General features: G+C 44.7%; 2 protein-coding genes and 1 long non-coding RNA gene across 4 annotated transcripts in view; 1 reads left to right on the plus strand and 2 right to left on the minus strand.

The window, feature by feature from the left end:
- Positions 1–513: 513 nt before the first annotated feature.
- On the minus strand, positions 514–13,687 carry LOC111965290 (uncharacterized). Its single transcript, XR_002877494.2, has 2 exons — positions 13,646–13,687; positions 514–971 (listed from the first exon to the last, which is right to left on the minus strand). It is a non-coding gene; the product is annotated as an uncharacterized lncRNA (long non-coding RNA).
- Positions 13,688–15,572: 1,885 nt separating this feature from the next.
- LOC111965288 (E3 ubiquitin-protein ligase E3D-like) lies at positions 15,573–22,601 on the minus strand. Of its 2 annotated transcripts, none has more exons than XM_023989371.2 (8): positions 22,518–22,601; positions 19,575–19,780; positions 18,296–18,386; positions 17,653–17,887; positions 16,809–16,881; positions 16,359–16,437; positions 16,008–16,116; positions 15,573–15,754 (listed from the first exon to the last, which is right to left on the minus strand). In XM_023989371.2, exons 1-8 carry the CDS (start codon positions 22,592–22,594, stop codon positions 15,650–15,652), a joined length of 975 nt encoding a protein of 324 aa, XP_023845139.1. In that variant the 5' UTR covers positions 22,595–22,601; the 3' UTR covers positions 15,573–15,649. The 2 variants fall into 2 exon arrangements, with proteins under 2 accessions (XP_023845139.1, XP_070300165.1); XM_070444064.1 differs by having other exon boundaries at positions 19,569–19,780.
- Positions 22,602–22,918: 317 nt separating this feature from the next.
- The window catches only part of dop1a (DOP1 leucine zipper like protein A), a 42,134-nt gene continuing 37,330 nt past the window's right edge, over positions 22,919–27,722 (plus strand). The window contains exons 1-7 of the mRNA XM_070443837.1: positions 22,919–23,250; positions 24,598–24,793; positions 25,008–25,189; positions 25,598–25,768; positions 25,965–26,154; positions 26,588–26,686; positions 26,987–27,086. Of these exons, the coding sequence (XP_070299938.1) occupies positions 24,656–24,793; positions 25,008–25,189; positions 25,598–25,768; positions 25,965–26,154; positions 26,588–26,686; positions 26,987–27,086 (880 nt within the window). The 5' untranslated portion in view covers positions 22,919–23,250; positions 24,598–24,655. The remainder of the gene's footprint in view (positions 23,251–24,597; positions 24,794–25,007; positions 25,190–25,597; positions 25,769–25,964; positions 26,155–26,587; positions 26,687–26,986; positions 27,087–27,722) is intronic.

Consider the following 27,722-nt stretch of genomic DNA (forward strand, 5'->3'; position numbering starts at 1 on the left):
AAAAGTATTGGGACAAATTCACTTGTGTATTAAAGTAGTAAGAAGTTAAGTACTTGGTCCCATATCCATAGCATGCATTGACTACATCAAGCTTGTGACTACAATGTTTTCGATGCATTTGCTGTTTGTTTTGGTTGTGTTTCAAATGATTTTGTGCCCAAAAGAAATGCATGGTAAATAATGTAGTGTCATTTTGGAGTCACTTTTATTAAAAAAAAAAAAAAAAAAAAAATAGACGAAAAGAAAAATCCTAAAAAAACCCAAAATATTTATGAGTGAGAAAGTTAGACGCACAAATATCCTACCTACCCCCAAGCCATTTTTTGGGGGTAAGATATTTGTGCGTCTGTAACTTTGTCACTCATCATTATTCACGATTCATTCAGGATTATCCATAATCATGGTAGCACTTCTGCATGATTCATGCAGAAGTGTTTCGAAACATATTATATTCTTATTTACAATAAAAGTGACCCCCCCCCCCGCTAAAAAACACACATTTCAACACAGGCATGTTAGTCAGAGTCACTATTTAATCTGGACAGGTCATCAATAACTCAGACATTCCATTGGAATGATTAGTCACAAGTCTTTTTACATGGTCTGGCATTACAGCAGCTATCAGGGTCATGTTCAGTAGGACCAAATTGAAGAAACCTTTTCAAAACGTATAACGGAATGATCGTTCTTTAAGGTGAATGCTCCACTCGGAGGTGTGCACCAGCTGAACTTGGGCAATGGAACTTGGTTTTCCATTATGTGCGCCTTGAACACAGCTCTGCCCGAGTAGATCTCCTGTGAGACCGCCGTATTGGGATGATGGATGAGGGCATTGGCTTCACTCAAATGAGTCTGACAGATAAGTAACTGTACTCTAGTGTTCCGGTGTTTCTTCTGCTGATCCTCCCTCTAGGAAAGACGAGTGGATCCATGGCTCTTGACCTCTGACATTACAGCCTCATGTACGCCACCTGTAAAGAATTCAGACAGATAGCGTTAGATCTCTAAAGTGGAACAATAAGAGATACAGTATTACTTTTCTCACCTGTACATGTACATTCAGATACACAGCCAGAAAAAAAGATATATCTTCATTACGTACAATGAAACTGACTTACGATGAGTATACTGTATGGATTGTGTTAAAACAAAAAGGGAAAAAACAGTGACATTTAGGTAAACAATGTGTTCAGATGAAATGTGGATATTTTGTCGGCTCGTGGCACATCCCTGTCCTCTCTTACATGGTCAGATGGAAGACATAACAGTGCAGGTCTTGCACATACACGCACACATTAAAACTCAAAGCCATCTCCTAGTCCTGGTTGTTTGCCTGGAAGAGGGTCACAGCTCTGCCCGAGTAGATCTCCTGTGAGACCGCTGTATTGGGATGATGGATGAGGGCATCGGCTTCACTCAAGGCTCCCCCCCGAAACTCATGACTCAGCCTGCGCACCGCATCAACACTCATTAACACAAATGATAACAAATTAGTCTGTGACGGCAGATTAAGCCCAAAGGTGAACGTGCTACAAAATAGCTAAGCCCCCCAAAAGAAAAATACAAGAAAAAAACAAAGCAAGAAACAAGCTACTATTTATTCCCTTTGACTGAAGAGAGTGAACCTCAACCTCTAACGTTAACGCTTTCAAGTATGTACCTTTGAACCAGCTGCTGTCGTTGATGGTTGCAATCAGGGATGCAAACTGGCGAGGACCCAAAAAGGTGACCTTTTTTTTTGTCGCACTGAAACATGCAACAACAAACAAATCCCCGCCAGGGAGAAACGCAGGTTTTAACTAATTAAAACAAAGAATATGATCTGCATGATCAGTCTCCGTGTGTAAAATAAAAAAAGTGGTTCATGTGAACCTAACCCATAGCTAAAAAAAAAATGTAAAGAAAGCAATCCAATGTTATTTTTTGCCTAGACTTTACTGCAAATGACACTCAAGTCTTGAGAAGAAAAAAACAACACACTAATATTGCAGGTAGCCTTAATAATAGAACGCTTGTGACCACACACACAAATATTGCACTTGCGGGAAAAAACACAAAAAAAACCCCATCTTAAGTAGAAATAGAATGAAACAAACAGGCATTCTATTATTGCTCTATTATAGTGGCCACTATAGACATCGATCAAGTGAACAAGGCTACATGTGTGCAAAAATAACATTCACGGAGTAAAAACAATTATAATCCCCCACTCACTTACACACGTGTTACTGTCAAGTTCAACACAACAAAAACTATCTTTGGGCTACACTGCATATTATTACATTGTACACTTTCTGCCTGTGGACATCTGTTCTACAATGTGCCAGGAAAAGTGAGAAAGAGGGAAAGTGTGTGGTGTTCCTGTCACCTCTATAGCGGCATCCAGTTTAAACCAGGCCCAGCTCCAGCTACACTTGATCCCTGAATCCACTTGTTTAATAAGCAACGGCTCATTTTCACCTAACTCTCTCATTCTGAAAATTAACCACATACTGTAGAGGGAAAACATTAGTTAACAGATAGTGGTAAGTTCGTTAACATTTCACACAGATTGCCAGGGTCCAGTAAGCAACTAACGCGTTTATGCAAAATAAATGTAAACATGCATGTTATTCAACTATTGCACCCACACTGCTCACGTGCGCCAACGAGCGTCTGCATTGCCAAGCGCTAAAATAGAAGTCAGTTCTATTTGTGACGCTGAACGCAGTGCAAGTCCTGCCTCTCCATCTCCTCATTGGTTTATAGAAGCAGATACCCACGTGCCATCTCCTCATTGGTTATACCCACATGGGTGATTGAAAGATGAACTGAGTTTGGTCATCGTTGTGGTAACTATGAAAGTTAGATGCCAATCGCCATATAAAACTCCAAAGAAGAAAAAGCCTGGAAGGAGGAGAGATAACTAGAAATGACTCGGTTGACCGTTTTATGTGTGGATTAATTGTCGGATTAGAGGACCTTGTGCATTTCAGGTAAAATAACAACTGAACGTTTATATTCCAGGACAAATGTGCTAGCAATAGCAAGCTCGCTGAATCGGACAAATTAGCTAGCAACTGCAAGCTAGCTAAATTGCCATAAATGTTTAATGCTTTTCGACCTCTCCCCAGATGAATATAATTGGTTTAGTTTGTTTTGATATTTCAACCTGTGTGTCGTGATCGCGTTTGGTGTGGGGGGACAAAATCAATTTGCAAGCTGCCGGTTTGGGTACGGTGTTATTCGTTATCATTCAGGGGACGCGTAACTGACAAGCTGCCTTTCCAGAGCGCGCGCTGATGTTGTAACTGGTTGTCTCTCCTTTCTTAGTAAATTGGTTGTCTCTCTTTTCTTCAGTCGCGTGCTGCGCTGCATTCTGTTGTTATGTGAACGATTGGCTGAGCCTTGGATACAGCCAGTATTGCTCCAAACGCACATCACTCGATCGCTTACAGCCAGTAGTGATCCACCCACCCCCCCAAAACTTTTCTCATCGGATCTACACAAACCACCTAGGTCACCTATTTCGGATTCAAAACAGCGAATTCCACTGAACGGTGACTCGTTTGCATCCCTGTGCAATAGCGCCTAGTGGCAGACTTGGTAGTTTACTCCTGCAAACTTATATTTTGTTTTAAGTGTTTATGTGCATTCTAAAATAACAAACTTTGTTTTTTATATTGAACACATCTGGTTTTTCTTTCTTAAAATCAACAACGTTAAATTAGTTAACATATTTGACGACTTCTAGCTAATAATTTGGATTCAAATACCAGCTCAGATCCTTAGATCTCTTCTTATCTCATATCTACTGCGCCAAAGGCTGGACCAAAAGATACAGAAAATGGCAGCAACTATCGCTCACTACACCCAAGGATTCCTCAGAAGTTTATGAACATTTTAAACAACCCTGTGCAGGGAGCTGAGAGAACAATCTTATGCAACACGGGATCCTCCGGAAAAACTGCAGACGGCGAAGACGACGGGGCGGTAGGAGACTAATGAACAAACTTAAATCTTGTGTGTGCACTCGCAATGCGAACAGTAGATCATGCACACCGGATGTGGATGATAAAGGACAAGGGCCAGTTCTGCAGGTTTCACCTCAGGCAACTTCCAAAGTTATTCAACTGAGGCTTTTAAATGCATCCATAAACAACAAAGGCTGACTAATGAATGACATCACTGATAGAGGTCAAGACATTCACTGTGAAGTCTACTCCAGTACCAGCTGTCTCATCTTTTGAATGCATGGCTTTCAAAATCCCTGGCTCTGTATCAGTACTTGCTGTGCCGATTTTATCGGCCTCCTAAACTCAACTGACTTTCTTGTGGAACTATCCTTCCGGCGCCGAAAAGAGATGGCTGCCTCGCTTCGTGTTCCTTGGAAAATATGCAGTATTTTGTTTTTTTACGTGTTATTTCTTACATCGGTACCCCGGGTAATCTTAGGTTTCATTACATACAGTCGGGAGGAACTACTGAATATACGATTAACGTCAACTCATCATCGTTCCTACCAGGAATATGACTTTCCCGAAACGGATCCAGTGTTTTGCCTTCCACACAATACAATGGATCTGATCCCAGCCGGCGACCCTGTGCGACGCCGAAAAAGGGGAAAACGTGGCGGTCTCGTGGTCAGGCTTCGGAGACGGGCACAATCAGCGTCCACTCCCTAGCATACTATTCGCCAATGTCCAGTCTCTTGACAATAAGGTTGATGAAATCCGAGCACGGGTAGCATTCCAGAGAGACATCAGGGATTGCAACGTGCTCTGCTTAGAAAACATGGCTAACTCAAGGGACGCTAACGGAGTCGGTGCAGCCAGCTGGTTTCTTCATGCATCGCGCCGACAGAAACAACATCTTTCCGGTAAGAAGAGGGGCGGGGGGTATGCCTTATGATTAACGAGAAGTGGTGTGATCATCATAACAACACACAAGAACTCAAGTCGTTCTGTTCACCTGATCTAGAACTCCTCACAATCAAATGTCGACCGCATTATCTACCAAGGGAATTCTCGTCAATCATAATCACAGCCGTATACATTCCCCCAAGCAGACACATCGATGGCCCTGAACGAACTTTATCTGACTCTTTGTAAACTGGAAACCACACACCCTGAGGCTGCATTCATCGTAGCTGGGGATTTTAACAAGGCTAATCTAAAAACAAACTCCTAAATTCTATCAGCAATCGATTGTGCTACCAGGGCTGGAAAAACACTAGACCATTGTTATACTAATTTCCGCGACGCTATAAGGCCCTCCCCCGCCCCCTTTCGGAAAAGCTGACCACGACTCCATTTTGTTGATTCCAGCCTACAACAAAACTCAAACAACAAGCTCCGCGCTCAGGTCTGTTCAACGCTGGTCCGACCAATCTGAATCCACGCTTCAAGACTGCTTGATCACGCGGATTGGAATATGTTCCGCATCGCGTCCAACAACAATATTGACGAATATGCTGATTCGGTGAGCGAGTTCATTAGGAAGTGCATTGACGATGTCGTACCCACAAACGATAAAAACATTCCAAACCAGAAACCGTGGATTGAGGGCAGCATTCGCGTGAAACTGAAAGCGCGAACCACTGCTTTTAACCAGGGCAAGGTGACCGGAAGCATGACCGATAACAAGTGTAGCTATTCTCTCGCAAGGCAATCAAACAGGCTAAGTCCAGTACAGAGACAAAATCGAGTCGAAATTCAACGCTCAAGACACAGAGGTATGTGGCAGGGTCTACAGTAATCACGGATTACAAAAAGAAAACCAGCCCGTCGAGGACCAGGATGTCTTTGCTCCCAGACAGGCTAAACAATTTTTTTTTGCCCGCTTTGAGGACAATACAGTGCCACTGAACCGGCCCCCTACCAAACCTGCGGGCTCTCCTTCACTGCAGCCGAGGTGAGTAAAACATTTAAACGTGTTAACCCTCGCAAGGCTGCAGGCCCAGACGGCATTTCCAGCCGCGTCCTCAGAGCATCGCAGACCAGCTGGCTGGTGGTGTTTACGGACATATTCAATCAATCCTTATCCCAGTCTGCTGTTCCCACATGCTTCAAGAGGGCCACCGTTCCTGTTCCCAAGAAGCTAAGGTAACTGAGCTAAACGACTACCGCCCCGTAGCACTCACTTCCGTCATCATGAAGTGCTTTGAGAGACTAGTCAAGGACCATATCACCTCCACCCTAACCGGACACCCTAGACTCCATATTTGCTTACCGACCCAATAGGTCCACAGACGACGCAATGCAACCACACTGCACACTGCCCTAACCCATCTGGACAAGAGGAATACCATGTGAGAATGCTGTTCATCGATTACAGCTCACTTTAACACCATAGTACCCTCCAAACTCGTCATCAAGCTCGAGACCTGGGTCTCGACCCCGCCTGTGCAACTGGGTCCTGGACTTCCTGACGGGCCGCCCCCAGGTGGTGAGGGTAGTAACAACATCTCACACCCGCTGATCCTCAACACTGGGGCCCACAAGGGTGCGTTCTAGCCCTCTCCTGTACTCCTGTTCACCCACGACTGCGTGGCCATGCACGCTCAACTCAATCCATCAGTTTGCGGATGACACTACAGTGGTAGGCTTATCACCAACAACGACGAGCACGGCCTACGGAGGAGGTGAGGGCCTCGGAGTGTGGTGTCAGGAAAATAACCTCATACTCAAGCGTACAACAAAACAAAGAGATGATTGTGGACTTCAGGAAACAGCAGAGGGAGCACCCCCCTATCCACATCGACGGTCAGTAGTGGAGAAGGTGAAAGTTTTAAGTTCTCGTGTACACATCACGGCAAACTGAACTGGTCCACCACACAGACAGCGTGTGGAAGAAGGCGCAGCAGCGCCTCTTCAACCTCAGGAGGCTGAAGAAATTCGGCTTTGTCACCAAAGCACTCACAAACTCTACAGATGCACATCGAGAGCATCCTGTCGGGCTGTATACCGCTGGTACGGCAACTGCTCCGCCCACAACCGTAAGGCTCTCCAGAGGGTAGTGAGGTCTGCAGAACGCATCACCAGGGCAAACTACCTCCCTCAGGACACCTACACCACCCGATGTCACAGGAAGGCCATAAAATCATCAAGGACAACAACCACCCAAGCCACTGCCTGTTCACCCCGCTACATCCAGAAGGCGAGGTCAGTACAGGTGCATCAAAGCAGGGACCGAGAGACTGAAAAACAGCTTCTATCTCAAGGCCATCAGACTGTTAAACAGCCACCATCTACATTTAGCGGCCGCTGCCAACATACTGACTCAACTCCAGCCACTTTAAAATGGGAATTGATGGAAATTATGTAAAAAATGTACCACTAGCCACTTTAAGCAATGCCACTTAATACAGATGTTTACATACCCTACATTACCCATCCTATATGTATATATACTGTACTCTATATCATCTACTGCATCTTGCCATCTTATGCAATACATGTACCACTAGCCACTTTAAACTAGCCACTTTATGTTTACATACCCTACAGTACTCATCTCATACGTATATACCGTACTCTAGTACCATTACTGCATCTGCCATGTCCGTTCTGTACCGCCACTCATTCATATATCTTTATGTACATATTCTTTATCCCTTTACACTTGTGTGTGTGTGTAAGGTAGTAGTGTGGAATTGTTAGGTTAGATTACTGTTGGTTATTACTGCATTGTCGGAACTAGAAGCACAAGCATTTCGCTACACTCGCATTAACATCTGCTAACCATGTGTATGTGACTAATAAAATTTGATTTGATTTGATCTGTGGCTCAATACAACACATCCCTTGGCCTCCATACTGGATGAAGTTGCTCCTTTGAAAACCCACCTGGTGTCTTTCTCCAAATCTTCTCCCTGGTACACTGAGGAGCTACGCTCTCTCAAAGCAACGGGCTATCGTCTAGAACGACAGTATCGGAAAACTGGGCTAAAAGGTGCCTGCGCAGATGTTTGAGTAACATCAGCAAGAACAAAAACAGACCACAAATGCAGCTCGGACAATCTACCTCTCCCAACTGTTCAGGACCGGCAGTGGTAACTCCCGGGTGCTGTTCTTTACTGTGAGCAAGCTCCTCCAACCTGTCAACAATTCTGCTACCTCAGCCTCCCCCAGAACAGTGCAACAAATACCTGTGCTGCTTCCAAAGCAAAATTGAAAACCTCAAAACACCATCCTGTCCTCTCCGGCCCCTGTAGTTGATCTACGCTCCGAGTCAAGGTCCTTCACCACAGTCGCTGCAGCTGATGTAAGCTGGTTAAAACAACGAGGCCGACCACTTGCTCACTTGACCCTATTCCCACCTCCCTTGTAAACACCTGCTTACCTGCTCTGGAGCCTCTCTTCATAGAAATTATCAACAAGTCCCTCTTCACTGGATGTGTCCCTCAGCTCAAAATGGTTTGCAGTCACACCAGTACTTAAAAGGCCTGAAAATGACACTAACAACCTCCAGAAATACAGGCCCATTTCCAACCTGCCCTTCCTGAGTAAGCTCCTTCCTCGAATGTGCTGTTTCTAACCAACTCCAAAACCACCTGGCCACTCACAACCTACTTGAGCCCTTCCAGTTGGGTTTCAGAGATAGACACAGCACCAAGACTGGTGGCCCTTACCGGGGCAATGACCTCCTCATGAATGCTAACTCTTGAGGCTGCCATCATCCTCATACTCGACACGGTCAGCCACACCTTCCTGCTGGACTGCATGGAGAAGCACCTGGGCCTGTCAGAACCTGAACAGTGTCTCTCTCTCACTGCTCGCTACCAGTTTGTAGCCATCGGTCCTAGTAGGTGAGACAGTTGTGGTCCAACAGGGTGTCCCCCTCAAGGCTTGGTTCTGGGGCCACTATTGTTTTGCATCTACATGCTGCCACTGAGAAACATCTTGAGGAAACACGGACTGGGCTTTCACTTCTATGCTGACAACACTCGGCTGTATGTCTCCACAAACACTGACAATGCACTCCTGGTCAGCTGCCTGCAGGACATCAAAGCGTGGATGCAGTTTAGTTTCCTGCAGAACCTCTTAAGGATTAGCCCCTTTTTTCAATTTTCACCTAAAATGACATACCCAAATCTAACTGCCTGTAGCTCAGGCCCTGAAGCAAGGATATGCATATTCTTGGTACCATTTGAAAGGAAACACTGACATTTATGGAAATGTGAAAGGAATGTAGTAGAATATAACACAATAGATCTGGTAAAAGACAATAGGAAAAAAAGAAGTTTTGGTATTTTTTTTGTACAATCTTTGAAATGCAAGAGAAAGGCCATAATGTATTATTCCAACCCAGGTGCAATTTAGATATTGGCCACTATATGGCATCAGCGTATGTCTAAAGTTTTAGACTTATCCAATGAACCATTGCATTTATGTTCAAAATGTATCAAGACTGCCCAAATGTGCCTAATTTGTTTATTAATAACTTTTCATGTTCAAAATTGTGTACTCTCCTCAAACAATAGCATGGTATTATTTCACTGTAATAGCTACTGTAAATTGGACAGTGCAGTCCAGTCCAAATTTTCTTGTCACTTACAACCTCACGCTAATCGCATTAGCCTACGTTAGCTCAACCGTCCTGTGGAAGGGACACCGATACCGAAGAAGTATTTTTAGACACAGTATCGTCTTGATTGGCACTCGCATCATCATTGACTAAATCAGCAGCTACAGCCTTAATATTGATGGTGTCAAGGTCCTACCCTCCAGTGAAGTTCACAACCTGGGTGTGACATTTAAGTCAGCTCTCGTTTGAAGCCCACATCAAGAGTGTGACCAAAGTCTCATTTTTCCATCTTTGGAACATTGCCAGGTTACGACCCACACTATCAAAACCTGCAGCTGAGCGACTCATCCACGGTTTTATTTCATTTTAAAAACACCCCTTTTGTTGCCGTATCTGCCAAGTGCCTAAACAGGCTACAATATGTCCAGAACTGTGCTGGACGTGTCCTCACCCACACCTCCCCCCCGTGACCAATTCAATCCAGCGCTATTCAACTTCCACTAGCTCCACATACAGTGGGGCAAAAAAGTATTTAGTCAGCCACCAATTGTGCAAGTTCTCCCACTTAAAAAGATGAGAGGCCTGTAATTTTCATCATAGGTACCTCTTCAACCTATGACGACAAAAATGAGAAAAAAATCAGAAATCACATTGGTAGGATTTTTTATGAATTTGCAAATTATCGGTGGAAAATAAGTATTTGTCAATAACAAAGGTTTTCACATACTTTGTTATATACCTTTGTTGGCAATGACAGAGGTCAAACGTTTTCTGTAAGTCTTCACAAGGTTTTCACACACTGTTGCTGGTATTTTGGCCCATTCCTCCATGCAGATCTCCTCTAGAGCAGTGATGTTTTGGGGCTGTGTTCTGGGCAACACGGACTTTCAACTCCCTCCAAAGATTTTCTATGGGGTTGAGATCTGGAGACTGGCTTAGGCACTCCAGGACCTTGAAATGCTTCTTACGAAGCCACTCCTGCCCGGGCGGTGTGTTTTGGGATCATTGTCATGCTGAAAGACCAGCACGTTTCATTTCAATGCCCTTGCTGATGGAAGGGGTTTTACTCAAAATCTCTGGTGGCTGACTAAATACTTTTTTGCCCCACTGTTATGCTCACGCATCAACTACAAATCCTGTTTCACACCTAGCAACCTATCCTAAACTCTGGACACAAGTACCTGTCTGACCTTGTTCTATCTCCCCTGCCTCACAAGCACCTTCGCCTCCTCCAGGTCCGTCTTCCTTCAGCAGCAGACTAAAAACTATAGGTGACAGGCGCCGCTGGCTGTGGAAAACACTATTAGGGTAGAGTCTCTTCCAGACATAATTAGTGCAGTGTCTCTGTCCTCTTTTAAAAACACAGCTCAAGACCGTGCTGCTCACAAAAGCTTTCAAGGACCTCTGGTTAATTCTGTTCTCGTGTCCTCCGGACCTGATGATCCCTGTATATGCTTGTTTCTTGTCTATGTTCTGTATTTTTGGATTGTTTTTATTATTTAAAAGAAAATGCCAGCTGGTGTGAAACAAAAAACATTGAATTAAATGAATTATTTGACACAAGGTCCTGCTACATTCCAGGAATAGTTGTGATATGTTAATGTCCTACCCACGGGCGAAACAGTTTTCATCACAGCTTTGTCGTGAGCTCACGGAGTTCAAATTCTAATAATGGAACTACAATTTCAGCCCGCCTCCTTTAAAAAACAATCTACTCTCCTAGGGATATTTATTTATATATATATTATTTTTTTTCTCTTCTTTTTCTTTTCCTTTTTTAGATATGAGAGAAACACTTCTTTCAGTACCGGGAGATTGCATTTGCAGTAGTTTATTTTTCTTCCATCACTGTTACTATGGCTCTTTTGTCAGAGGTAGTAGTATTCACAGCGGTGTTAATCTGTCAGCGTTAAAAGGGCTGATACGACTAGAGAGAGAAGCGTCAAAAAGCTATAGGCTCAGATTTGGTGCTCTCGTACAGGCGTTCAGTTATCAAACACTCAACATCTTGGCGAGATGACAGAAGGGAATATTATTTACTCCACTTGACGAGAAAATAACTGAGGGGGGGGGAAAAAAACAATGACATGTTGTGAATGGGAACTGGCTGCTGAAGTGAAAGCAGCTTGTCTACACTGAAACAGTGTTCTGTAGGGATAAGGCATTTCTCAAAGTTGTGATTGTAAGCTACTGACTGAGGGAGGTTTCCGATTCTGACTGAGGGTGCCACAGCAAATGACCGAGTCATCTAAATGACGGGGACGCCACACTGACTGAGTGTCACAAGTCTTTCAGTCTAATACAATACAGTGCGGGTTAGCCGAGATCCTTCTTCCGACGAATCCCATGTTTCATGCATTCCCTTACCTCCCTCAGGCGCGTGTATCGAGGGAGGTAAATCATTTCAACAATACGCCACAGTGCAAGACATCGTAGGGTGAGACTTATATAGATAACATTTTTCCAGCATGGTGCCCTTACCTTTTTCTGTCCAGTTTTATCTTCCAGTGTGCTCTCTGTGTGGGAGATTATGAGCTGGCAGGCGGGGGGGGGGGGTTCTGTGGCAGGGGTGGCACGCTGTACTGGAAGTACTTTACACCCCATTACACCGCAGCACAGCTCAGAGGTGGAACACAACATCCCAGACAACACACCATTCCTCCTCCAATAATGAGAGGCTAGATCTGGTTAGAAGGGCTAACACAATAGACTGGCACTGGAAGGCCCACTCACCATTTCACATGCCCACACACACACTATTAGGGCTACATTATCAATTTGTAGTTTTCAGCCCTCATCTGCTGTAAACTCTATCTGACGATGTGATCGCATTACTCTCTGGTACTACTAGCCTACAGCAGAGCAGTGAATCCATCTCTCCAGTGGAGGCATTTAAATGACTAAATCAGACACTCTTCATCACTCCCCTTAGTCCCTCTTGGTCTCTTCCCCCATTTAGTGACATGCAGTCTAAAGTACCCCCGTCTAAAACAAGTCCCTTTTCAGCAATAGCATAATCACTCACGGTCAGGAGAAAAAGACATTGATATCCTCGATTTCCAGACGAGTGATGAACGGGACTTGGGAATATGGTAACATGAGGAGAGTATGGCATCGCAAACTGTAGACAATTGGATGGTTTCTCCGGATTTTTTTTTTTTTTTGACTAAAAATACTTATTGCAACATCTGAATGTACAGAATGCACTAACTCTTAACACCCTACAAGCCTATCAGACTGAAGATAAATGGAAAAGTAAGGGTAAAGTTCTCTCCCCTCCCTCTAAGTGGAATTGATAGCTTCTGCCAGAGTCAAATGAGTTCCTCCTCCCCTGTACAGACCCAGAGGGCAGTAAGAGTTTTGTGAAAGGAACACAAAATATGAGATTGCAGAGAGAAAGGAAAGAGAAAGAGAGAAAGAGAAAGAGAAAGAAGAGAGAGAGAGAGAGAGAGAGAGAGAGAGAGAGAGCACTTAAATATAATAAGGCGTCCGTAGAGGTTTGGTTGACATAGTAGCGGTGGGAAGTGAACAGTAAGTGTAAGCATTTTAAATCAAAGGACACAGAGCATTGATAACTATACTATGTGAAGGAGCGCAGTGGCCTCATTCTTCAGCAACGTTAAATATGCAGGAGCTCAAATGTTTGTTTAGATTCTTTCTTTCAAATGTTAGCTGCTTTCAACGATTTCAAACTATACATCCGTGCTCTCAGGGTGAGTGTGCTGTGACAGGTAAAGAGGCAGGGATAGAAAATGGTGGTAATTACTGTGCAACTGTCTGAAAGTCTCTGGAGAGTCCCCGGGAAGTCAGCCAAGTTTACCAAAACTCCTAGTCTTGCCTAGGTGCAAGAAAAGCTCTCCCTTTTTGCACTGCTAAGGAAACTGTTGTTGTGGGCACTAAAGAACGTTAGACAGCCAGAAAGTATTGGGGCTGCCAGCATCTTCTAAGAATAGTTAGCGTCACAAAATCCCGTCTGAACTCTTTTTCGAAAATGTGCTTTAAACAAAACAAAAAACGTCGCACGATGGTCGCTACTAGGTAGAGGCTGTAAAATAATCGATATCACAATCAACAAACAGTGTCACGTTCATCCTGCCAAGGGAGAGCTCTACTAAATCTTACTTAGAGGCCCTCTTACCTGGTAGGAGTTCATGGAAGCAGCGACGGAGGGAGACAGGAAAGTACAGGCTGTTCAAGCCACGCAACAAGCCGGATGTGGTCAGGGCAGTTCTAGGGGGGGACACCGACTGGTCTTCTCCAGGTGTCTCAACCTGGAATACGCACAGAGATAAGCGGATGGAGAGAACAGAAAAAATAATGAGGACCGAGAGAAAAGACACGAGAAAGAGAAGCAATGTACAACAATGCATCAGTCAGAGTAATACATAAAAAGTCAAATTCTCTCCGAGGTCCATCTTCTAGGCAAGGGACATAATCCCAGTTTGATAGATTAGCGATGTGTATCAAATAATTAATCTATCACTGGGTTGTTTGAACGTGAGAGTTTGAAAGGGGATGAGGAATGAAGAATAGTGAGGGAAAAGATTGTTCCCTGTCACGGTCGTGGAAGCCGATCAGGTTTTTTCATTTACATTTGCGGCCATCTTGCAGTGACTCTGTGACAAGGCGTCTTAAGTTAAAATGCCGATAAGTCTTAGTTATAGAGTAAACCATTAGTATACAGTGATGCACTAGCTGCTTGTACAGTAAAGACAATCCTAACATGCAGCGCTGATCTTATAACACTTCAACGGTCACCCAAGCTGTAGTGTTTATGAACCATTGCCAAAAATAAAATGGGCCAAACGGGGAGGGACTAACCTGAACCTTGTAATAGACCCTCGTTTCGTGCAAAATGTTTTTCTACGGTTTGTACTAATGAAAACCGCTGGTAGAATTGTGATTCGCTCTGGCAGCCGTCAACTCCAGCAATCGTCATCGCCCTCGGTGACCAGTACATTCAATTAGCGAGGTCACCGATTTCCGGAATTGAGACACGTTTACTGTCGTGCACTCCCACAAAAACCAACGCTGCCTCAGTGCGTTCAACAAGACAGACGGTGCTCCGTGACTACACGGTGACTGAATTAAAACAGAGTCAGGGATGATGTCGCGTATGTGACAGTATGTAGGCCTAGAGAGAACGATGTTTCTCTTCACATTCCCCATTCATAACAAGCTGCTGTCACACAGCACGTGTTTTATCCAAATGCTTGGAGGAGCGATCCGGGTTTAACGCTCGTGTCGGTCAGGGCTTCCACCCGTTTGCTGGGAGAGCTCGCCTGTAGGTTTTCGCTCCACCCAGTTGTAACTAACCGATTTTAGCTATCACCCAGCTAATTATCAACCCGTGCGCTAGATTAGGGTTGGAGCGAAAACCTACTGGAAGTAGCTCTCGGAAGGCACGGTTGGAGAGCCTTGGCGTAGGGTAATTTGTGCTATTCAAATCCCAGCTGGAGTTCCAGTAGTACTGCAGGCTCTTCGTTTTACCTAATAATTTAATTCTAACCCACTGGTGTCCGCAGTCTAATCAGTCCTGATTAGACGGGAAGAATGAATGAAATGAAAAACAGCAGTGGAACTAGCTTCGAGAAAACGTCCAGATTTGAATACCTGAGCTAGTGTCACACTTAAACAGCAGGCATTTCCATCTACACGAGTCACAGCAGTGGTGTGCTGAGCTCACTGAACTGTAGTGTGTGCAGAGGGAGTCCTCTCCTTTCATCCAAGTTTGGTTCATTACAGCTCTGCTGCCAGTCTGTGGAGGGGCTGTCACATTATAGAAGCAAAACAAGACTAAGGTGAAGAGGGAGAGGAGAAGGAAATCATAAAGCAGTGAAGAATCCTGCGGGGAACTCAGCATGGAGGACACGGAGAACCACCAATTCTCCGTGATCTTTCTGTTCTCAGTTGCAAAACACTATTTTTTAATAAAAATAATACAATAGTACATCGCGTTATAATCAAATATCCTGAACAACTGCACTGAAAGCCCCCAACTAGAAAAAATAAATCATACTCTATCAGAAATGCAGCAAGAAATGGGTATGTAGGTGTCTACTTCCTGGTGTGTGCTGGCAGAGGGAAACGGGGAGATAGCAGACTTTGACGGCGCTGCCAGCCTTAGTGGGTGTTGAGATGCTCAGAACACTGGCGGTGGCCGGGAGAGTGACGCATCACTCCTGACAGCCGATGACGGAGTGGCAGAGGACGAGGCAATGAGGGAGTCGCTGTTCAGGAGCCAGAGCTGAGGATCAGAGAAGTTATTAACACTTCACACTCTCTTGTTAAGCCACACGCACATTTCACCAATGCACACACGTCCGTCTCACATATTTCAAGCTCACACACACCACACACACACACGCAACAACACACACACACACACACACACACACACACACACAACACACACACACACACACCACCACACACACACCCCACACACACCACACACCCAACACACACCCACACACACAGACCCACACACACACTCTTACCAATATGAAGGCTTTTCCATCTGAGGCCTGGATAGAGAAACGAAACATGCTCTGGGAGGAGGACAGCTCCACCAGTCTGGCAGCTACCGTCTGTTCCAGGAACAGTGACCTGTGGACGAGTAGGGCATGGTTGACCCTCGATAAGAATTCTACCTAGCCGTGTCTAAAATAATATTCTACGTCGCTCACTGGCATTGTAGTAGCAAAAGGTAATATATTGCCATCTGCATAATGGAAAAACTATAGATTTACATTGATTTGCACTTTGAGAAGCGGAGTATCCGTATGATGGTGAGTATCCACAGATGTTACAGCAATATGCGCCGGTCCAAGAGGCAGCAGCATAGTTACCTGTCTAGAGAGGTATCGAACTGGCCGTCTCCCACACTGGGTCTCACTGTCACCTCTGTGATGTAGAGTTTCAAGGTCCCTGCAACATTTACAGAAACTGTTACTATTGAGCCAACCCTCACGCAGACAGAACCTGACCTGGGTGTCTTTTCTAATGCAATGCAACTTCCTTATGGGTTCAAGTCCCGGGGTAGATGACACACGTGGGAATTGAACTGGCAAACAAAGGGCTGCTGGTCTCATGCCATTCACTGCCTTTGTGCCCTTGAGCAAGGAAGTTAAGCCCTATAATTGCTCCGGTAGTGCCGCTCTAAGGCAGACGCCGTGCTGCTCCCAACCAGTGTGTGTTTGTGTCTATATGACGTTGGGTATTATGACAGCAAATCAATCAATTCCTGTTGAAAAAAATGGACCATATACAGTATCTATTCTATAAAGACTGTTGTGTACCTGGTGCCACAGCCTCTCCCAGGCCGGCTGTACAGCTCTTACAGGAGACAAGTGTACGCCTGCGGTTGGGTTTCTACAAAAAGAACAGAAAAACACACAATAAAGCTAAAAAGACAAGAACACACAGTTCTAATTTAAGTTCCTCCAAAACGGGAATCGATAACCACAATCAAACAACCTAAAAAGAGGAGAGAGCAATGGGCAGGCATAATTCTTCTCCTCGTCCCTCTTTCCACTTCCCATCCACTCAACCACAGCCACACTAAAAGGCCCAGGCTGAGCCACAGATAGTGACTAATAGACGGAGAGTGAAATCAATCCCACCCCAGATAGTGATGGGGAGAGAGAGAGAGAGGCAGAGAGAGAAAAAAAAAAGCTTGGCTTCAAACACCAGGCCTGGCTGTAGGCTCGGGTTAAAGTGGCTCACGATGTGTGTTGATGTGCTGCCTGTCTGCCCGCCTCCTCAAGTTTCCTCTCTAAAAAAGGGAGTGCTGCTAGCTGCTGCTGCTAGTGAAGTAGAGTGTGTCCATCTCCTCCTGCCAGTCTCAGGCCCAGTGGGATGTGGGTATACAGATAGTCTCACACTAACAAGGAGCCTGAAGCACATACACGGCTGATGTAACTACAGTACACTTCCCTACAAACATGAGGGGAACTTTTGAAAATGACCAATGTTTTAGCTTTACTTTTCAGTAAGTATACAGCACATCAGGGAGAGAGTGAGAGCGAGGTGAAACGCCCAAATCCTAAATGACGTATCTAACGAACGTCAACGTGATGATCAAGGCGAAAATGGCATTGACCTTCTGCCACAGAGGTTCCTTCCTCCCTTGCCTCCTCTCACCGGTGTGTCCTGATTTTGACCATCGGCCATTTTGTTGGTGATGGGGCTGAGCTCCTGGGTGAGAGTCTCCTCACAGCCTCTATCCCGGGGCACAAGGAGGTGCGTGTCGCCCAGGAAACAGTCCTCCGCTCGGGGCAGCAGCTTCAGGTTGGCAAAGGGGTCAGGATGGCAGCACCAGTCATCCACCAGGGAGCTCCAGTTGCCGTTGGGGAGAGGGAGCACTCGCTTGAACACCCTGAGGAAAATCAATGACATTACTATACAACGGAGACTATTTGTACTGTGACGAAATGAATCGATAACGTCAATCAAAAACCTATTTGCATGAATCAATCAAAAAGATATTTGCATTAACAGGGAAAGCTGGGCAACAATCCAGTTCTACCCATTTTCCATGACAATGTCACAAACGTATGTATTCACTAAGTTTTGGCAGGTGTGTGTGTGGGCGTGCATGTATCCACCTATCCAATGTCAACATGACATTGGGAGATGAGACAGAGCACAGCATTGGCCTCTAGCTCAAAACAGCCATCCATCTCCCTCACCGAACCCATCTTCTCCACTACTATGAGCGGCACCCACTTCCTGTGTCTGATGGGAGGACGTAAATGAACCAACTTCCTCCCTGTGGTCATCTCACCTCTCCTCCAGCACCCTGGTCCCACAGGACTGGCAGTGGAAGCAATAACTCTCTCCGACCTGCAGCCTCTCCAACACACTCCCCGGGGCCTCTGTTAGGAGAGAGTAGCCACAGAGCACATGAACAACTCTATCGGCGGAGAAGAGCTTCACCTAGAGACGGAGCAAAAGTCGATAAACACCGGGGTGGCGGCGGACTGGCGGTGGTGAAAGAAGCTTGGAAGAAAGCTGCCAATCAATCTGTTTTTGATTAGATTCGTCAGTGAATACCACCCCAGCTGTCCTCGTGTCGTGTCGGCCGGGCCGGCTCCCTCTCAGCTGGAGAGAGGCCGTTGGGTGGGGCGCTAAATTACTCCCTCACACCATAAAAACACACAGAGTGAACGCGGACAGAGAGATGAAGGCCTGGGGTATTAGGGGTCTGGGCCCATATCCACAAAGCATTTCAGAGAAGGAGTGCTCAAAAACAGATTCATTGCCAGCTTTCTTCCAAGCTGCTTTCACCTCCGCCAGTCCGCCACCATCCCAGTGTTTATTGAATTTTCCCCCTTAGATCAGATATCTTTGTGGATATGGGCCCTGTTCTCTCTGGGAGAGAAACATGGGGGGGGGGAATCTCCTCCGGTTCCCAGGTCAGTGCAGTGACTCTACAGTTAATATAAGCAAGACCTGATGAGTGAGACAAAGTAAACCTGGGATGTATTCATTTGACACCAAACGGAAGAAAACAGACTGACTACCTGAACCAAGGAGAGACTCTAGTTCTGTTTTCCGTTCCCTGAACAGTAGCACCAAAACATGCACTCAGTTCTTTCTCAGGGAAGATGGTAGAGTATTACTCCACGAAAATCAGGTTGCAGCTGATTCAGGTCAAAGATTCACATTGTCTGTATATCTGTCAGTGGGTGTAGTTTTAGGCACCAGACATGACGGGCCAATTACTGAGCTCATGACTCAGTCCTTTATAGATCAGTACTGTGTGGGCTGATCAGGCTACAGAGAGCACACAGGAGGACTCCTCCACTGTCTGTTTGAGGGAACGCTTCAAAGCCACAGAGTAACTGACTCAAGCCAGATGAGAATATATTATATAAATCAGCCATAAATAAGAAATGATCTACTGATACTGTTCTGTCTTACCTGAAGTGGAGATGGTAATTAGGCTATTATATGTGAGAAACAAACATTTACATGGGAGTAATTCTGTCTCTGTTTGTTGTGTGTGTGTGTGTGCACACATTTCTTTTTGAGTGTGTCCATACAGCTAGCCTCACCATTACCCGTGTCATCTGTGTGCTGGTCCACTTTGAGGCGCATTCTGAAGTGGATCTCGTCTCCTCTTTCAGGTGCCTCCCTGCAGGAGCCCTCCACGAGGCTGACCCCTGCTGGCAGCTCCACGATTAGCAGGCCCCGAGGAGTCCGGACGTGGAGGGACGAATCTCCTCCTGTAACCCTCACCTCTGCATAGCTCTTCGCCACATCTCTCCTGAGGGACAGACAGGCAGACACGGTGTTAAGCAACATGTCATATTTTGATAAGGACAGGTAAACCTGGTAAAAAAACATATACAATTGGATTAATGATTCAGCATAATGGCAGGCCTCTGCGCAATGGCCGAGACACAAATGAGACTGCGTTCCTTGACAAGTGGATGACAAACAAGTGAATGGTAGATGTGTGTGTGTGAGACAGTACTAAAGTCATTTATCATAACCTTCCAACTTGTCCTTATCCCCCTCTACCTCCTGCCTGTTGCTGTCTCAGCTCAAAGTAGAGGTCTAATGAGTTAGAGGAAAATCTGCAGAGAGAGAGGATGCCCTCTGATGGAAGAAGGGCAAAGGAAAACAGCTGTAGGCCAACTGAAGAGATAGAGGGAGAGAGAAATAAAGAGATATATTGTGTGTGTGTGTGTGTGTGTGTGTGTGTGTGTGTGTGTGTGTGTGTGTGTGAGAAAGACAAAGGAAGAAAAAAAGAATGGTGTGTAGGGGAAAGTGCATGTACAATGTTTGGCTAACACAGAATTTTTTTCTCTCTTGCAGTGACAGCCCTGATGCACTCATGCACGGAAGATATGTTGCCCTCTGCTCAATCTCTGGGTTCGATGCAATTATTTTCACTGGCCATGCAACGCATCTCTGTCCATGCTTGACACAAGTGCTGTCCCCCAGGGAGAAAAACATTACCCAGCGAAGACCGCTTTTAAAATCACAACTTGGGTCGGCTGCGTTGAATTCTCTCGCTTCCAACCGAGTGGAGGATTCACTCGGTTGTAATTACCTATGCAAAGGTTGTTGATTGTTTTTTTTTATTTTTATTTAACTAGGCAGGGTCAGTTAAGAACAAATTCTTATTTACAATCACGACATACACTGGCCAAACCCGGACGACGCTAGGCAAACTGTGTGCCGCCCTATGGGACTCCCAATTACGGCCGGTTGTGATACAGCCTGGATTCAAACCAGGGTGTCTGTAGTGACGCCTCAAGCACTGAGATGCAGTGCCTTAGACCACTGTTCCACTTGGGAGCCAGAAGAGTGAGAAGAGTGTACAGTTATTTTCAGAGATGGAAAGATTCATTAGGGCAGTTTCAAATAAGTAGACTTAACATGGACTTAGGTCCATAAAACATGGATTTAAGCCAACATTTTCCCCCCTCCAATTTATGTCAACCTATCTCAAGTCTGAATAGGGCCCTAATGCTGCTTTTGTTATAGTGGAAAAGCAGCAGAGCCCTATTAAAACAAAACATTATGACTCATGTCAATGTTTTATGGACTCAAGTCCATGTTAAGTCTGACTCACTGCCACAGCTGGAATGGCCCATTTATTTTGATATTATTCTTTTTTAAGTTAATGAAAATGTTAATTTCCTACTCCACAACACCACCTGGTGTCAAAATATAGCATTACATCCATGAGAACATGTTGGCCCAATAGATGCATAAACATCAGCGAAGCTCAACAGGTAGGCTATAGGCCTAAGGTGTGTGCAGAGAATATCTGAATCGCTTTCATTTGCTAGACTAAAGATCGTCAGCACTCACATCAATTTTGCTAATATTTCCCAGCCTAATTGTAACTAAATATCCAATCGGAGATTCAGTGAAAACAAAAATGGTTCATTGACTGATTTATCAAGAGGAGTTCCCATGCGTGTCTCAAAACAGCGCAATGACGCTGTCGCAATCAAAACGGTGCTGGTATTATCAATTGACCACATACGGCAATTGCTTTACATTTATTATAGACAGTGGTGTAGTGCAATATTTTAGGTTGCCTAACGGAGCACAATTTTGTGTTACGTCTTTCTGAATGAAAGTTGGAACCGACATGAAGCCTATTGTATAAAAATAATTTTTGAATATACATATAATGTATCGTCCAAATTACACGATTATACGGCGTAGGCAATCACAGTATGTAAGTGGCTTAAGGAAAATGCTCTATTTTATAAATCCTAAAACACCAATTAATATAAATTAGGCCATCATCACTGTTCGTTCGTGAATGATAATCCTTCACGTTTTACATGTTAAATGCATGCATGCCAACCATTTAATCCCAATCCGTTTCATGGGAATATGCATTTCGATCTTCTAGGATGACTAACCGGCCTAACTACTATTTCATCGAATTTTCTAGCAGATGGAGTTACTAAACACAGCCACAGCATTAGAACAAAAATGCAACAACTTCAGCACAATCATCTTAAAACTGACATTTAAAAAATTACGAGGTGTTTTTGGTATAACAGGAGCCGGACATTATCTCTGCTATTATATTCGGTTTGTCATGTAGAATATTATCTTGCGAGACATTTCACCATCACGAGAAGTGGCGGAGCGACGCTACGAACCAGCAGCACTACACCCCTGACTATAAGGGTTGGATGACTTCGGGAGTTATACGTAACCACGACTCTTTGAACTAAGCGGTGCATTCAGTTGACTAACAGTAGTACAATTGTTTTACACCATTGCAAGCAGCGCAAAAATCATTCAGGTCATGGTTAAGTCCCTGCTGTAGGGCTCGGAGTTGATGTTATAAATGTAGGCTAAGTGTCACAAGTGTGTGGTCCTTCAGATGTTAAATACTTTTCTGTGCGTCTGTTCTGCGCAGTTTGTTCACCGCAGGAACGCACCCTCTACCCTGTCCTGCTAGCCGACATTAGCTAAGACTAGACACCTAGCTAGTGGTAGCTAACTATTTCGCAAATAATTACCAGAGAACAAGAAGACCACTTTGCAACCGCTTCCTTAGTTCGAGAAACACTCCAGCTCCTTTGGCATTTTCGCCCATGGTGTGTTTCTTTTTCTTCTATTGCTCGCAATAGCTAGCTGGCTAACCTTATTTAACAACGAAGACACGTGCAGTTTACTTTTTGCTCTAACAGAGATAACGGAGTCCAAAGCGAAATGGCTTCGTACATCTGATTGTCAGTATGGCGAATTAAAGTAATTTGTAGCCGTAAAAACTCATTCGCGTATCAATGTAAAACAGAGAAGACTATGGCATATATTTCACTAGTTATCAACACGAGCCGGAACATTTCTACCGCAAAGAGTGATTGCAGTCGGACAAATGAAGTAGACGTGCCGCAATCTGCAATGCAGTCTGGGACAACTGTAAACGGGATTGTTTGGCTTTGTGAACCTGAACGTAGGGCAGGTGTGGTTTTGATGTTGGTTTGTTTTTCAATCAAAGGCATCTCTATCTTAAAATATGTAGGATACACTTATTATTTAACCCGTGAGCGTTGTATGCTTACATGACAAGTGACACGGTTTAACCGAGTCGACGCCGGGGGCCCGGCAGCAACAACATCATCAATAATACGGACATAGCTATCAAGGATACATTCGCACTGAGCCAATTAGCGAAGGCAGAATTGTTTTTTAATTCGTCAAGCGGGAGACATAATTTAGTGACAGTGGTTTACAAATATCCTTCTAACGGTAAGCATTTATCGTCGACTGTCGCGGCCGATAAATAACAGACAGTCGTTGCTATGCTAGTTTTGGGACACAACATCGGGAGTTAGTCAGGCTGTAACGTTACATCTAAGCTACTTGGTACTATTGTAGCCACCTGGGTGTTGTAGCCCTGCCTTGACCGAGTTAGCAAGTTAGCACATTTACATGGAGGGCAGGTTTCGGTATTGTTGACCACGTATTACTTATGACGATAGGTGATGTCATTCATGTTTGGTTGCGAGTTAAGTCAGATGCCTTGATAAGTGTTTAACGTTGTTAGTTTTAGAAATTAATATTTTTTTGGTATCCATCTTTTTAAATAGGTGACTTGCTAGCTAGTTTGATCATGCGTTTTAAAATGTGCATGTCATATTGTTCTTGTCAGTATGTCTAGTTGGTGTGTCGTTATACAATTAGGCTGTCTCTTGCCAAATATTTCAACTCTTGACAACTAGCTACAGATCCATATAGCTGCAACAACAAAGACCAGGGCTGTCATTTAGTTTCCTGTGTCGCCCACCTCACCAAGAACACATTTTATTGTGAGGCAATGGGCAGGGCTGTCATGTGATGCATGTACTGTACCACGCAGGTCTGTCCCTTCCTTGATTACCAGGTGGGAGGAGTTTAGGTTTCTGCCTTGGATAAAAATTCCATGAAAAATCAGTTTTTGGTGAAAGGATGACATTGTATTTGTACTCCCTATATAGGCATGTTATTTTTACTCATCATTTTTATTTGCTGTTCACTGTGCCACTATTTATATATTATTATTATTTGTTTTATCTTTAACTCTGCTTTGTTGGAACTAAGCATTTCACTGTTAGTCTACACCTGTTGTCTACGAAGTGTGTGACAAATAAAATGCGATTTGATTGTAGTTGGAACCCAACCCTCTCATGTACATCTCTCTGTTCAGCTCTCTTTGTTCACTTGACTTCTATATTGTCTGTTGAAGCACATCTATCTACCTCTCCCATCCCTAAGGCATCTGTTTCACTAAGACATGTCTGGAAGAAGACACCAATGATTTAGCACTATCTTCACATACCAACATTAACCTTATCAAATTCTTGTAATCTGTCAGACTTTGCTCCTAATAAACATTTGTCATTTCTACATAACTGGTCAATAACCAGCTCCATCTGTGCACCATCATCAACCCATGTGCTTCTCCTCTGTAACTCTCATTCTGACAGATTGACTGGCACTGGCCTGCACATTAAGGACACATGTAGTTTGAGACTAATGCTTCCATATGTAAAGTTCTGTTTAATCACTCACTATGACTCAGAGTAACGATATCCCCCCCTTACTCATTCACTCCAGGTGTGATGTGTGTATGTGAGCCTGGTGTTGGCAAGTAGCAGAATAACCACCCAGGAGGATGAATGCAGAGGAAGTGGAGCTGCTCAGTGACTCCAAGTACAGGAATTATGTGGCGGCGGTGGACAAGGCCCTCAAGAACTTTGAGTACTCTAGCGAATGGGCAGACCTCATCTCTGCACTGGGCAAACTCAACAAGGTAACGACCACAAACATTTACGTGTTTGGATATTTCACATATGTACATTTTAGTTTGGAATGGATACACAATGACCACGTCAGCAATTAAAACCAGATCTGCATAGTCTCTAATGCGCTAAATGCATATATATATTTTTTAACTCGACACTATTATGGAAAGATGTAGATTGGCCACTGGTACCCCACGTCTGATGTTTGAATCTGTTTCTCAGGTATTGCAAAGCAATGCCAAGTACCAGGTGGTGCCCAAGAAGCTGACGATAGGCAAGCGTCTGGCTCAATGCCTCCACCCAGCTCTGCCCAGCGGGGTGCACCGCAAGGCCCTGGAGACCTACGAGATCATCTTCAAGATCATAGGGCCCAAGAGGCTGGCCAAAGACCTCTTCCTCTACAGGTACCGACTAGGCTACGGGATGTCAACACTTGTTCAGGACAGTAGTAGTAGTAGAGAAGTACAGTAGCTTTATTGTAACTGGCAAACATGTCATAAACTGAATTTGAATGAGCAAAGTAAGTAAATAAGCCTTGTCCAAGCCAGAATGGTCCATAGGGCAGGAGCCTGTTTCTCCTGTTTTTTTAGCGTGAGGCAGCTTAAAGTACAAATACACCCCCTGAACAGAACGCTAGTCTATCGCAGGGCCTTACCCTCAATCCATCTCCTTTGAATTAGTAAGAGAATAAAAATAATGCATGTGGATTTTGTTCAATAGTTATTTTTCTTCAGTTGACCTATCAACCCTATAATTTCCCCTTTACTCTATTACCCCACCGCCTAAAACCTGTCCCTTGCTTTCTGTTTCAGCTCTGGGCTGTTCCCTCTACTCTCCAATGCTGCTATGTCTGTGAAGCCGGTGCTGCTGGGCCTGTATGAGACCTACTACCTGCCCCTGGGAAAGACCCTCAAACCTGGCCTGCAGGGGCTGCTGACTGGAGTACTACCGGGCCTGGAGGAGGGCTCTGAATACTATGATAGGTAAGAGATGGAAGGCCGGAGAAGAGAAATGGATGTCATTGAATGGAGTGAATTGCTAATTACTAGAACAAAAATAATAATATATATATTCAGTCAGAATCAACCGTAGTAACAATTCAATCATCTGCGATTCAATTGTCTTGTCAATGTATGCAACCCAAATTAATTTATTTAAATTCAATGCAATCCTCTCCAGGACCAACACGTTGCTGGAGAAGGTGGCTGCGGCGGTGGAGCAGTCGGCCTTCTACAGTGCTCTGTGGGGCAGCATCCTGACCAGCCCCGCCGTGCGTCTGCCCGGGGTCACTTTTGTTCTGCTGCACCTCAACCGCAAACTCTCTATGGAGGACCAGCTCTACGTCATGGGCAGCGACATCGAGCTCATGGTACACGAAAAGATGGATCGTTTTCAGACACCCTTATCTTTTTCCTTTATCCCAACCCCCCAAGTTACACACACACACACACACACACACACACACACACACACACACACACACACACACCAAGTAGAGCTTGAAGTGCCTGTGTTTGTGGAACATGTAGAAATCATTAGTAGTGTATTCATGATGCAGACTAAGAAATTAAGTAATGTGAACTTGTATTGAGTAGGGCCAGGAGTTTTTCCTAATAATAAAAACAGAAAGAACTTTTGGCCCTAATTCTTTCCTGAGGAACAAGAACAAGCAGAAAATGCAATAGGAGTCAACCTAGTCTTGTTGTTCTGAAATTCTACATATTCACTCATTTATTTGCAGTACATTAGATAGATGTAAATGGGGCTTGATTTAACCCTGTGTGTTGTGTCGCACCCTGCAGGTGGAGGCAGTCAGCACATCGGTGCAGGACTCCAGTGTTCTGGTCCAGAGGAGCACCCTGGACCTGATCCTCTTCTGCTTCCCATTTCACATGAGTCAGGTAAGGACAGATCTGCGCAACTCTGTCAGCACTGCTCAGCACACAAGACAGCAGTCACAGCACTTTTGGGAACTGGCCGTTCTTGATGATGAGGCTATTCGACATCCAGTTCGAGGGAGAGAGAGCATGCCGTGACTCAGTGGATGCTTGTTTGGCCGTTCACCTCTCCATTCAATCATCGAAGCACAATGTGCCTCAGAGCCCAAACAGCCCAAATTACGGCATCCTTTCTTCTAAGTCAGAACTCATCTGACCTCTGCTATTATTTCCTTATTTTTGTTGTGTCTGTTGCTGTTCCAGGCCACCAGTCCAGACATGATTCGGATCCTCTCTGCAGCGCTGCACGTGGTTCTGAGGAGGGACATGTCACTCAACCGCAGACTATACGCCTGGCTGCTGGGTAAAAGACACACTCACGCACACGCAATGGTTTCCGTTAGCCGGTAATAGCTGGCTTTTGGCAGACAATTTTTTGGTTGAAACTCCGATGAATAAAATTGACGCCGGCCAATTGTCCAGGAGAAGAAAAAATATATATATTGTGAAATAATGCTTTTTAGCCTATTCAATGATGGAAATACCAGTCTATGTAAATACATTTCACTGGTCAGGCTTATTGGTCTATACGTTAATTTGCATAATTTAGTGGAATTAAATTGGCATGTGTACACGTATATTTGTTATGTATCCTATTCATCACATGCGTACAGCATACAGATACAGAGCCTTTTAGTGGAGAATCTGTCAGACAGTGCGGTAGCTGCTGCATCTCAAACAGCAAAGGCATAGGCAATGGAAGGCAGGCCTCATTAGTGTGTCACACCAATTTGCAATGAGTTGTGTCAAGTTGGCTGGATGTCGTTTGGCTAGTGGACCATTCTTGATACACGCAGGAAACTGTTGAGTGTGAAAAACCCAGCGTTGTTGCAGTTCTTGACCCAAACCGGTGCGCCTGGCGCCTTCCACCATACCCTGTTCAAAGGCACTTCAATCTTTTGTCTTGCCCCATTCACCCTCTGAATGGCACACACACAAT

The sequence above is a fragment of the Salvelinus sp. IW2-2015 genome, linkage group LG6.1 (assembly GCF_002910315.2).
Source record: "Salvelinus sp. IW2-2015 linkage group LG6.1, ASM291031v2, whole genome shotgun sequence".
Classification (NCBI taxonomy): Eukaryota; Metazoa; Chordata; class Actinopteri; order Salmoniformes; family Salmonidae; genus Salvelinus; species Salvelinus sp. IW2-2015.